At 44.8% G+C, this 13,271-nt stretch overlaps 1 protein-coding gene and 1 long non-coding RNA gene across 3 annotated transcripts in view; one reads left to right on the top strand and one right to left on the bottom strand.

Moving 5' to 3' along the window:
• The window catches only part of LOC113456648, a 50,423-nt gene that overhangs the window by 11,309 nt on the left and 25,843 nt on the right, over positions 1-13,271 (top strand). The window lies entirely within an intron of this gene.
• Positions 10,692-13,271, bottom strand: part of Mccc1 (methylcrotonoyl-CoA carboxylase 1) — a 50,493-nt gene continuing 47,913 nt past the window's right edge. The window contains exons 18-19 of the mRNA XM_005343794.3: positions 12,291-12,362; positions 10,692-11,573 (exon numbers count right to left, since the gene is read on the bottom strand). Of these exons, the coding sequence (XP_005343851.1) occupies positions 11,460-11,573; positions 12,291-12,362 (186 nt within the window). The 3' untranslated portion in view covers positions 10,692-11,459. The remainder of the gene's footprint in view (positions 11,574-12,290; positions 12,363-13,271) is intronic.

Genomic DNA, 13,271 nt, shown 5'->3' on the forward strand with positions numbered 1-13,271 from the left:
ATGGAGTACAGATCTAAACAGAGAACTCTCAACAGAGAATCTAAAATGGCTGAAAGACACTTAAGGAAATGTTCAACATCCTTAGCCATCAGAGAAATGCAAATCAAAACAACTCTGAGATTCCATCTTATACCTATAAGAATGGCCAAGATCAAAAACACTAATGACAACTTATACTAGAGAGGTTGTGGGGAAAAGAGAACACTTCTGCATTGCTGGTGGGAATACAAGCTGGTACAACCCCTTTTGGATGTCAGTGTGGCGATTTCTCAGAAAGTTGAGAACCAACAACCTCAAGACTCAGTAATACCACTTTTGGGTATATATCCAAAGGATGCTCAATCGTGCCACAAGGACATGTGCTCAAGTATGTTCATAGCAGCTTTGTTTGTCATAGCCAGAACCTGAAAACAACCTAAATGCCCCTTGACTGAAGAATGGATAAGGAAAATGTAGTACATTTACATAATGGAGTACTACACAGCAGAAAAAATAACAACATCTTGAATTTTGCAGGAAAATGGATGGAGCTAGATAACATTATTTTGAATGAGGTAACCCAGACCTAGAAAGGCAATTATCACATGTACTCACTCATAGGTGATTTTTAAACATAAATCAAAGAAAGCCGGCCTACAAACCACAATCTCAGAGAACCTAGACAACAATGAGGACTCTAAGAGAGACTTACATAGATCTAATCTACATGGGAAGTAGAAAAAGACAAGATCTCCTGAGTAAATTGGGAGCATAGGGGACCTTGTGGAAGGGTTGTAGGGAGGAGGGAAGAGGCAGGGAGGGGAGCAGAGAAAAATGCAGAACTCAATAAAAATAAGAAATACAAAAAGGATGCCCAGACTATGTAAAGAATTCTTGCAGGCAAAAGGTTAGAGACTCAGACTTTAAATGGACAAGAGTTGAATAGACATTTCACCAAGAAAGGTACCTGGATGGCTAACAGGATATGAAAAAGTGTTCATCATTAGTTGCTAAGGAATAAAATCCCCATGGGACTCCATCTCTTGCCCATCAGAAGGGATGGAGAACATTACTTTTTCTGTGAATGGAGGGAGTTGGACTGCAATGCTACCTGCTTTGTGAGTGTAATGAAATGCCAGGATACACAAGAAACAATAGTGCTTAACCGCTGAATGAAGTAGAGCTGGGTGGGTGGATTATTCCCTACATTTATTTAATTTCAAATGATATTTTCATTCTTTGAGAGTTTGTATATGTGTACAATGTATTTTGAACATATCCACCCCCTTCCCATTTGAACTTTCCCTGGACCCCTTCCCACCACATCTTCTCAACTCCATTATCACCTCCTAGTCCTCCTCCACCTTCTCCTCCTAACCCAGTGTGCCCATCAGTGCCTACATGCACATGTGTGGAGCCATCCACTGGAACACAGGTAATCAGTGAGTAAACCCACTCCCTCAACGTCGCATGCTCCCTCAACGTCGCATGCTCCCTCCCAGGGCGGCCACCCGCTCAGCTCGTGGTGAGGTCTCAGGAGCCCCTCCCTAGCCTTGCTGTTGTTTCGCTGCCTTACTTGTGCAGGTAACTACGGCTGTGGTAAGCTCATGAATGCGCTGTCATGTCGTGTCTAGCAGGCAGCATTTTACACAATTTTCCCTACCCTCTAGCTCTTAGGTGTCCCTCCCTCTCTTCCATGATGTTTTTTGACCTTGTGGGACAGAGTTGATATAAACGATCCCTTTAGGATGGATCACTCGGTCACTTATTGTCAGCACTCCGACAGTTATGAGTCCCTGCATTAACTATTGCCCCCTATAAAGCACTTCTCTCATGGAGGCTGAGAGCAGAACGGATCTAATGGGTATAAGCACAAATATTAAAAGGTAGTTTGACAGTGTGACCATTTAGCAAAACAAAAGTGGTGAGTCCTCCCCTAGAGCCTATGACTTCCCCAGCCACACACAGCATTTTGTCCGGCTTTACTGATACAAGCGAGGGCCACCTGGGAAGAAAGAATCTTAATTACGAGAATGTCTCTATAGGATTGGCCTGTAGGTGAGTCCACAGGGCATTTTCTTGATTAATATTTGATGTGGGAGGGCCCAGATCATTGTGGGCAGTTCCACCCCTGGGCAGGCAGTTCTGGGGTATATAAGAAAAACTGATAGCCAGCAGTGGTGGTGCACGCCTTTAATCCTAGCACTCAGGAGGCAGAGGCAGGTGGATCTCTGTGAATTTGAGGCCAGCCTGGTCTATGAGAGCTAGTTCTAGGACAGGCCCAAAGCTTGACCTCTGCATCAGTTTTTGCTTTCAGATTCTTTCCTTGAGCTCCTACGCTGAGTTCTCCGGATGATGGGTGACAAAGTATACGATGAAATAAACCCCTTTCTCCCCAACTTGGTTTCAGTCATGGTGTTTTATCACAGAACTAGAAACCCCAAGACACAGTACCAGGAATGAATTCTGTTTTGTAGGACAGGCCTTAACTCTAGTAAAATAAAAAAAATGATTATGCTCTAATCATTGCCATTCCTATAAATCATTGTGCCTCTGTTACATCAGCAGGTCTTGCCTAGCATATCAGTATTGTGGCATACAGGGTCCAGCTCTGGGTAAGACCATTGATTCCCCCCTGCCCCTTGGCCTTCAGACCTTATGAAAGCTAGCCAGTAAGGAGGAGGCTTTGTGATCATTTCCAAATGAATTTCTCTGTCCTGAAACCAAAATGTGTGTTACCTTCAACTATGGATCTTACCCTCTAGTTCTGGTGGGCAGCCAAGAGCAATGACCATAGCGTGTGCTGGTTGGAAGTCTCTAGGGTCTTCTTGATCTACAGCTTGCAAGGCGTGTCCCATGTCTGCTGATGAGGTTGTCTTTTGGGGACAATATTGTCCACCCATGCTGTGTACTACCATTCAAGTTCCCTTTTTAAGAAATATTTTTATTAGCTTATGATGTCGTGCGTTTCCATATAGCTTTTCATATATTCTTTCTCCCTTAAATTACTTTTATCTGGGTATTTTAAAATAGCAATAGAAAAATAACTAAGTCAGGGTTTGTGCTAGGGATTAACTCCAGGACACAAACTAACCACATACTCTCCTACTGAGCTACACTACCTAACTCCTCAAGAAATAGTTCCAATCTAATCTAAAGGTTTAATAATGCAATAATGAGGGTTGTTATGTATGAATAATTGAGTTGACCATAAGGGAAAGAAGGCATTTACATTATCGCTCGAGTGCATACTGTGGTAACGAAGGCACTCTAATTCCTGAAGCCATGAAACAAATATCTGGTGATGAGGATAATCTGGGAATCCCATAGCCCAGAGGAACAGTGCCCTCAGAGACATTTCCCCAGGACATCGCAGGGGCCTGGGGAAAGGGCAAGATGCCTCCACACAGCCAATGGGCTCTGCAGGACTTAAATGTCTACTATCATGGCTGTAACCTGAGAAAGTGTGAGCAAAAGTGTGTTCAGCAGGAGAGGAGTGTTGTGTGAAGGCCGCTTGCTTGTTCCCGGCTGTTCAGCCCTGAAATAATCACACAGAAACCATATTATTTGCAATATTGTTTGGCCAATAGCTTAAGTGCATTTCTGGCTAACTCATATCTTAAATTAACCCGTCTCCATTAATCTGCATATCACCACGAGGCTGTGACTGACCAGGTAAAGTTCTGGCATCTGTCTCCAGTGGGGCTACATGGCTTCTCCTTGACTCTGCCTTCCTTCTCCCAGCATTCAGTTTAGTTCTCCCTGCCTGCCTAAGTTCTGCCCTGTGCAGGCCTAAGACAGTCCTTATTAACCAATGGTATCCACAGCATACAGAGAAATCCCACATCTGAGGAGCCATGACCAAAGGTTCCTTCCTTGCACTGGGCACTGTGGCAGATCAAATGAGAAAGGTGATCTTAGACTTACATATTTAAATACTTGATCCCTGGTTAGCGAAACTGTTTGGGAAGGGTTAGGTGTGTCCTTGTTAGAGAAGGTGTGTTTCTGGGGTTGGGCTTTGTTTTCAAATGACCCTCACGATTTCAGGACTCACTCTGCTTCTTGCATGCTGATCAAAAGATGAGCTCTCAGCTGCTGTGCCTGCAACCATGTCTACCTGCCTGCTGCCATGCTCCCCAGCACAATGGCCATGGCCTCTATTCCTCTGAAACTCTAAGACCCACATAACTTTTCTTTTTATGTTGTGTTGGCCATGGTGTTTATTACAGCCAGAGAGAAGTATCTAATGCAGGCACAAAGCAAAGCACATGGAGGCCTCCATCTCTTCTCCTCTCGCACATAATTCAAACCACATTTTTCCCTGTCTTCCTGAAAATTGTAAGCACTGTATAAATATCTGGAAGGGCTTCTTGGGGTCCTCTGATGAAAGGTGCAACATAAGCCAAGTGTTGTTATGAACCTTGCAAGCAGGTCAGGAAGCTAGTGATGCTACCACTTCTGACATACCCGGGGGTTTTGTTTTGAGGGTTAAGCACAGCATGTGTGCAAAAGCAAGAAGAGCTGATGGTGAAAAATAAGGCAAGGAGTTCAGCTGCAAGCCAGCCCTACTCTGCTGTCCAGAGGAAGGAGTGATGTCCCCACACTGAAGCCAGACACAACAGCTTCCCTCCCATGCCAGCTATGGGTGTGTTACAGCTGACAGGCAGATAGAACAAATCCAGGTCCAGTCTTCATGCCAGAGATGAGCTGCCCTTGGCGTAGACATTCTGAGACCCCTTTAGCTCACAGATTCCAATGACATGCCAGCCTGGCAAACATTGGAGGTTTTCCTAGAGAACATATAATCTCCTGTGGTTGATAGCTGTCATGGTGTCACTGGAATAGACTAGAGACAGAGGGGGAAAAGAAGCAACTGGCTGATGCATGTTTAACCAAGGCTCATCATCACCCAAGGACCTGATGTTTGCAAGATCAACCAGCCAGGCTGAACTTAGTTCCCTTTTCCAGCCCTGACCCAGAAGAACTACTTTTAAATTAAGGACATGTGTTGTAATAGGAGCAGCAGAGCTGCGTCCCCAGCACCCCGGCTGCCCCCCGGCCGCCTGGCTCAGCTAGCTTATGCCCCGAAATAATTACACGGACACTGTAATCATTTAATCACTGCTTGGCCATTCCTATCTAGCCTCTTCTAGGCTAACTCTCACACCTGGACTAGCCCATCTGTAATAATCTGCTGTAGCCCACAAGGTGGCTTATCAGGGAGATTCTAGCCTACGTCTATCCTGGGTCGGAGCTTTATCACGTGTGCCTCAGAGAGCAGAGCTCTCGCCTCTGCCCGCAAGAGCTCTCGCCTCTGCCCGCAAGAGTGGAGCATCGTGTCTCTTTGAGGCATCTGCCCCAGAGAGGAGAGCTGTCGAGTCTCTGAGCTCACTTCCTCTTTCTCCCAGAGTTCTGTTCTGTTTACTCCTCCCACCTGTGTTTTAACCTATCAGGGCAAGCAGCTTCTTTATTTAATTAACCAATGACCTTCCTCCATCAGACATGTAGCTGAGAATTGTGTTTCAAGCCTGTAATCCCAGCATTTGGGAGACTGTAGTAGGAGAACTGCTATGAGCTCAAGGCCAGCCTGGGCTAAAGAGATCCTGTCACAAAACAAATACAAGAATGGTAGCTCATATCTGTAATCTTGACCCTTGGGTGCAGAGACAGTGGACTGCTGCAATTTCAGGGCCACTTGGTCTGTGTTGTGTAACAGTTTCCTTCCAGATTGAAACATTCCAACCTCCAGGGAATCTCCTTAAACAGGAAGGTTTCGTAACTCAAAGTGGCTTCAGGAAGTTGCAGAAACTGACCAGATTCACTAGGCCCCTTCCTGCCAGAGTAAGCAATAAAAGCTGAGAGTTACTCTCAAACTGCCTAATCTAAACTGCAAAGACTGTCAAACAAGCCAGTCTGCAAAGAAAACCCTGACATCAGACGTGCTTCCTAGAAAACGAAAACAACAACAAAAAAAATCCCCAAACCAAACCAAAACAGAAAACAAAAGTCAGCCTGGGAGAGGGTTAGACCAGAGTCATTTGGAAAGAACACTCTCCAACCTTTTGAACTCCCTATAGGCTGTGCAGTGTGTTCCAGGTTCCTAGTTTTAGTGGGCTGGGAAGGGCCTTGATGGTGCTGCTGTTTTTGAGTCAGCTCCTGGAAGTAACCCCTCACCATACTTCTATAACCCCTGTAAAACTCATTGGTTCACCAAGTTTGACTTTGGTGGTCTCTGTACTTTGGTCTGTATTAGGATTCCTATCTGGAGTTAGCAGTTATATGAGTTGCATCCCTCAGGAAATGTTTTGTCACATAACAGTTTACATAGTGAGTTTCAGGTCAGCTAGTACAACAAAGTGAGATCCTGTACACAATGGTGTACTTGGAATTGTGCACAATATATGACTTGTAAACCGTACGCTGTTAGGAAGTCTTCATCAGCCCCCAGCTCCAGATACGACAGGGGCACAAGAAGCCTTTGCCTCCTTGGGCAGCAGCTTCCTTTTCTGTTGTCCATCCCATGGTGGAACACTCTTCCCCCAACACTGTGGTTTCCTGCTTTCTTACAGCTCCTTCTAGCTTCTGCTAGTCCAGATGCCTGGTGTCCTGACACTACCTACCATCTCTTTTCTCTGTGTGGCAAATGGCTGGATCTTTAAAGCTCAGCCAAAATGTTACTCACTGTCTTGATCTCCACAGTAAATAAACTTATTTTGTAAAATACAGTATAATGGCCCCTGCCTTCAAAATGGAGTCAGGCAGGTTCCTCAATTCATTGCTTAAAAAAGTAATTCTAAATAATTCTATACAATCACTATAATGGTCTGTTCTGTCCCTCTTAGAGACAAGCCCCCCCCCCCCATGAGGCAAGCCTGAGTTCCTTCCTGAAGAGGTAGCTGCTGCTGTGGCTCCTCTCCTCTCCCCCCTTCTCTCTCTCTCTCTGCCACTCTCTGCTCTTCCCCCTTCACTCCTACTGCCTTTCCCTTTCCCTTCCATAACCCACTAAATAAATACCTACTTTCTCTGCATGGTGTACCTATCCATGTCTCTGTCTCTCATCTGCCACATGGCTCCCTGCCTGGGACCAGCTGCCTACGTGGCCAGCCGTGGTCTTGTGGCCCATTGTCCTCTGCCGCCACTAGAGCACCTGCAGCGTTTGCAGCCACTTGGGGGAATGGCACCATTTTATTTTTACCGTAACAATCACTACTAGCTCCTCATCCATTTTTCACTTCCTGGCAGGACTTTTCCTCAGCCTTTGTTACACACTTTTCTCGTGTAGCCTGGCCAGCTTGGCATCTCTCCTCCAGTTGTGCAAACCTGCTCAGGCACAGGACATTGGCTCACTGTCCATTGAGGCTCTGCTGCTGCCTGACTTCTTAGTCTAAATCCTCCAGCCCTGGGTTTTCCTTAGTGAATCTTACCCTGGTCACATCTGCCCACATAACTTTCAGGGAAATGCCCATTTTCATACCAGTCAGCTTTCACCTTAGGTGACTGTGTGGGTATCCTAACTAGGATGTGTGCTCAGATGTGGAGACCCACACTCTGACTCTCTGGCACCACGGTCACTACTGCCTTTGGAATCACTTCCTTTTTGACATGACTAAGCTATTGACTGGGGAATCCTTGCCTGTCTACCCTCCACTGCACTATCTCCAGCCTCATCCCCCAGCCCTGCAGGAGCCTGCTTGCAGGTGCCTCTCCTCCTCCTGCCCAAACTCCACTCCCTTAGGACTCCGCAGAAACTTGCTGCACTCCAGCCTTTCTCAAGCCCCTCGCAACCCTCGTCCTAGCCCATCCCCATTTCTTTGTGTCAGCCATGCATGGAGACGCCAGAGATTGATGGCCATGACCTTCCTCAATTGTGTTTCCACACACAACCAAACTCAGAGCTTACTGCTATGGCTAGTTTTGCTAGCCAGCTCATACCAAAGATCCAGTTTCTGTCTTCTGAGGGTAGAATTGCAGGCAAGTTGGCATCCTTACCTGGCATTCTCATGGGCTCCAGGAATCAAAATTACAGCCCTCTTGTTTTTGCATAGGCACTTTAAACACTCTGCCATCTCCTCGGCCCTTTTGTCTATTCTTTGAGCAGAACTATTTTTTTTTAATTTACACAAATTGAAGGTAAATAATGTTCTAGCATGATACAAACACTTTTTAAAATGCACACTTAGCAGGTGCAATATTGCATGTTCAGCGCAGCTCCAGAGACAGACATGACTGGGGTGGCTGGGGAGTAAAGACAAGACTGGGCTTAGATAGACGGGACTCTCTGATGGAGAAATCACAGCACCTTAGATATGCAGAGTGTCTATTACATAGAGTTGAATAAGGAGGTGAAATTATGGTACAAACAAGGAGGCAGTGTTTATGGTATACAGGGGATGGGGACCAACAGGTTAGCTAATCTTGGTGGGGGTGGTCTCTGCAGGAGAGCAGGTTGTAAACATCCAGGCTTGGTACCTTTCTCGTAGAGGCTGTCACATCTTGCTTCTTCTGTGGCTGGGTCAGGACTGCAAAATAAGCTTTCCTCTTCTCAGAATTCTCCTATTCTCATTGACCTGCCTGTACTTCCTGCCTGGCTACAGGCCAATCAGCGTTTATTTAAAATATAATTGACAGAATACAGACCATTGTCCCATAGCACTCTCCCCCCTTTTTTAAAACAAGAACTCTCAATCTAATATCCTTTGTTTAGCTTTTTTCCTGACCAATAGCCATAACAACTTGTAACTAACATTCTAAACAAAGGAAAATATCCATAGTCCATTTTGGGGGAATGTGGGCATAGTTTTCCAGGCTACTTCCTGCTGGTTGGGGGTGCTGATAATCTTATGGGGACCTAAAGAAAATTTAGAATTATGATCAAGTCCTGACTGGAGTATTCTGTGAGGCTTGATCATCTCAGGCAGCATCTTAAATCTATTCTGGATGTAGAACTCAGACATCTGGGCTATCTGTTCCTACCAGAGATTTCTCAGGTGGTTTTCCTTGATCAAATCTAATTTCTCTTAACTCAGAATAAATCCATAGCCTCTCATTTTCTGTGCAAACAAAAGCAAAACCTCTTCTCCAAAGTAACATATCTTTTGACTTCAATTTTGAAGTCAAGGTATTTTCAAAATACCTATCTTGGATTAATTCGGCAGCATTTATAAGCAAATATCTTTTAACTGCTGTTGCTCCTTCCTCAGTATTCAAACAGTTCAAAGACAGCATAATAACATACAGTGTCCAGACTCTCTGTGTATTTTTCATCTTTGCATGGCTTTATTTTATTTCTTTTATTTTAATTTTTGGCTTTTTGAGATAGTGTTTCTCTGTATATCTTTGGCTGTCCTGGAACTCCCTCTGTAGACCAGGCTGTCCTTGAACTCACAGAGATCTGCCTGCCTCTGTCTTCCAAGTGTTGAGATTAAAGGTGTGTGCCACCACACCCAACTATTTTTTTATATTAAAAACACTAAAGCTTTTCTCTTCTCTCCCAAAACCACACATATATTTTTTAACACACTGTAAAAATTTAGAAGTTTTCTTTGTCTTTAAACCTCACTTTACTGTACATCTCTCTTTTTCTGACCATGTGAGTCTTTAATTTGCTAAGCAATATGGAGAGAATTAAAGTCATGGCTTTGACAGCTAGATTCAGCTCATTCCTTAGCTTTCTGAGATTCTTACCTCATGGCAGAGGTACTGGCTGTAGCCATGTTTATTGCCACAACTCTATGGTGTTTCCAGGTCCCTGCCAGCAAGCAAGCTGCAACTGTCTGCTCACAAACCGCACTCAAATGCTCTGTAGCCAGAACTCCTTCCTGAAAGAGTCAGAGTTTGCACTGGCAGGACAATCCAGAAAGCCAACATTTTAAAATGGCATGGCTTTTTCCCTGCTACAGCTGAAAACCAAAAAGCATGCAGTCAGCTTTTCATCAACACCATTTAAGTGTTTCATGGCAGGACCTCTTAAAAGAGCTGCAAGGGTTTTGTTTTGTTTTTTTTTTTCGAGACAGGGTTTCTCTGTAGCTTTGGTTCCTGTCCTGGAACTAGGTCTTGTAGACCAGGCTGGCCTCGAACTCCCAGAGATCCACCTGCCTCTGCCTCCTGAGTGCTGGGATTAAAGGCCGTGTGCCACCACCGCCCGGCCGAGCTGCAAGGTTTTGCAACTAAAGCTGAGTCAGGAAGCCTCTATTAAATGAGAGCGCTTGCCTCTAGCAAGCAGAGCCCACCCGAGAAAGTGCTTAACTCTATTATTTTATGTCTAGAATTACTTCCCATCTCTCAGGCTTTATGTGGACGCAGTTGTCCGTGTGGGTGCCATTTGTTGACTAAGTTTGTTGTAAGGAGAGGCCCACTTGTGCCTCTGAGCTGCTTGGAAGGCTGCTGGTTTGTCCCGGCTGCCCAGCTAGCTCGAAATAACCACACAGAAATTATATTAATTAAATTAATTAATTAAATTAATTAAATCACTGCTTGGCCCATTATCTCTAGCCTCTTATTGGCTAACTCTCACATCTTGATTTAACCCATTTCTATTAATCTGTATGTCGCCACATGGCAGTGGCTTACCGGAAAAGATTCTAACCAGTGTTCATCACAGGTGGAGGATCTATGGTGTCTCTCACTCTGCTTTCTTCTTCCCAGCATTCAGTTCTGTCTTCCCCGCCTACCTAAGTTCTGCCCTATCAAAAAGCCAAGGCAGTTTCTTTATTCTTTAACCAATGAAAGCAACACATAAACAGAAGGACCTCCTACCCCAGGTAGAAGGCTATGGTGGACAGTTTTGCACACAGGATCAATATACTGCACAGGAAACAAAAATTCCTTTGAGCCTCACTCCCTACACCCCCCAAAGGGGAATCTCAAGATGGGGGTGAGTGCCATTTTCCTTGAGTCAAAGGCTAAGGTCCTTGACCTGGCTGTGCCCAGGTCAACAACACACATTTAGTCAAGACTTTCATTCACTCGGGGTTCCCCAGGCTCCCCACAAATACAATAAAGACAGAAGATTCTAAAGAGAAACGTTCCAAACACAAGTTCTAGAAAAAAATAATGCTCATGTCTTAAACTCCTCAAGTTACCCTTGGTTGAGTTCAGCTCGGGACCCTGCCTCTATAGGAAGGACGTTTCTGTGTTTTCATCAGGGTAACTGGAAAGCCATTCATTTCCATGGCATTTCCTTCTGACTCCTCTTTAGATCAAGCTGCCCTCTACCCCATTCTTAAAAGAGTAAACATGTAAGATTTAAGGCAAACATTGGTTCCCAAAATTAAAAAAAAAAAAATACAGCTCAGTTTTATTTCTAAGAAACCTTTTGAGATAACTTGTGAGTATGAAAGGACTTTCATCCAATCCCATCATCTTATTTAATAAAGCTCCTCTTTCCGGGATTTAGATTGAAGAGGCACTTGCTGTATCCAGGCAGCTAAGATGCTGTGCAGCCAGCTCTCTGTGATGGACACAGTTCATTATGGCGTGCGTTAGTCTGATTCCTCCTCCTCGAACTCCACTAATGGTGCATGTCTGTTGGCCTGGGCCCCTTCTTTGAAGAACACCTTTCTTATTTTGCCGTCCTTTGGAGCTTTTATGGTATGCTGTAGAGACACAAAAAGCCATGGTAGTTATGCCAGCGGGGGCCAGGAGAGGGAGAAAAAAAATGAAAACACAGCTAATACCTTCAATGCTGTGTCGTTTCTCAGTTTGTTTATACACATCCCATCCACAGAGAAAATGGAAACACTTTTACGATTGCGCAGTAACACCATCAAGGATGTGACCCGGAATCTCTGGTCTAATGAGCAATCTCAACCAGGCTGTACACAACACTTTCATGTGAGAAGCTTACATGAAGTACTAGGACTTGGGGTGCCAGTGAGTGTACCCTACTAGCTGCAGAGCTCTGGGATCAATCCCAGCACTGCAACTAGGCCTTCCTGTTGGAGGTCCCAGTTCAATTTGTCTCCAGAAGCAGGTCTAGAAAGCTTCCAGAGTGAATGTAGTATTTGCCTAGGGCCAGGAGCTGCTGGCCTACAGTCTAACCAACACTTGTCACTGTAATTCAACTCCGAGGAAAGAGAGACAGGGAGTGTTCAGTGAGGATACTTCAGTAAGTTTACAAAGGCAGGGAGGGCTTCACAAGACAAAAATGTATTTACCAGAAAGATGGTTACTTTAGCTTCTTGAGATTAATACTTAGCCAGTTCCTGATGATTAGTATTTAAAATATTATTACCCGTCAAATAAAGCAAAGAACATCTAGGCCAGGCTGCTCTCAAGGCTTACTCGGCACCTGGACTTGGGATTCCACCTACCTCCATCTTCATGGCGATCATAACCATCAGAGAGTCTCCGGCTTTTACTCTGTCTCCAGCTTTCACGAACACCTAGAGATTGAGGGATGCATTAGAACGCAGGTCCTTCTTGCTCTCCAGAATTGGTATGTAAACAAATGGAACAGAAGCACATGCCTACATGTCTGTGTGTTTGCCAAGGGCAGATGTAGCAGGTAAACTGGAGACCACCAGGTCCACCCAGCATTGCTAGTGCTGTTGAATGCGTATGCTTAGTCTCTTGGTTATGACCTAGCTTTGTCTGATTCAGATGAATGGGTTTTACATAACTTGGTACTGCTGTTTTGTTTTTCATAAATATAATCAGGACAGACCTGGATGTCTGATACAGGAAAGCGCACACATAAATGACACAGGCAAAGACGGATACCAGTAAATATCTCCTAGGAGAGGATGAGGCTCTTGACCACTTCTCTAGTTTGTGTTACAAATGTGTAAACAGTTCACACAACACCAAAAGATAACCCTTTCTCCAGTTCTACAAGACTAATGAGTGTGTATAGGCCAAGTGCTCCTTAGTTAATAGTTACCAAACAGTCTATAAAGGCATCGCCGGGAGAGTTAGATCTCACAGTCATAGGCAACAAGCATCTCTGGATGCTGCAAAGATCACCCAGTCATTGGTGACACTTCTTCAGTACAGCCTCCCAAAGCCACTGTGTGCCCATCTTCAGATGGAAGACGAACATTCTCTGCAGGCATCCCTCACTGTGGGAGGCTTGAGTGAACGGAGATTGATCTACGTCAGCTCACACAGTGGAAAACAGTGGGAAACTAAATCTCTCTCTCTCTCTCTCTCTCTCTCTCTCTCTCTCTCTCTCTCTCTCTGTGTGTCTCTCTCTCTCTCTGTTGTTGTTGTTGTTGTTGTCGTCGCTGTTGTTTCTAACACACTGAGTCCACTAAGTGCTACCAGTATATGCATGGCTGTAAGCCATGGGTAGC

This window comes from Microtus ochrogaster, chromosome 1 (assembly GCF_000317375.1).
Source record: "Microtus ochrogaster isolate Prairie Vole_2 chromosome 1, MicOch1.0, whole genome shotgun sequence".
NCBI classification, from domain to species: Eukaryota; Metazoa; Chordata; class Mammalia; order Rodentia; family Cricetidae; genus Microtus; species Microtus ochrogaster.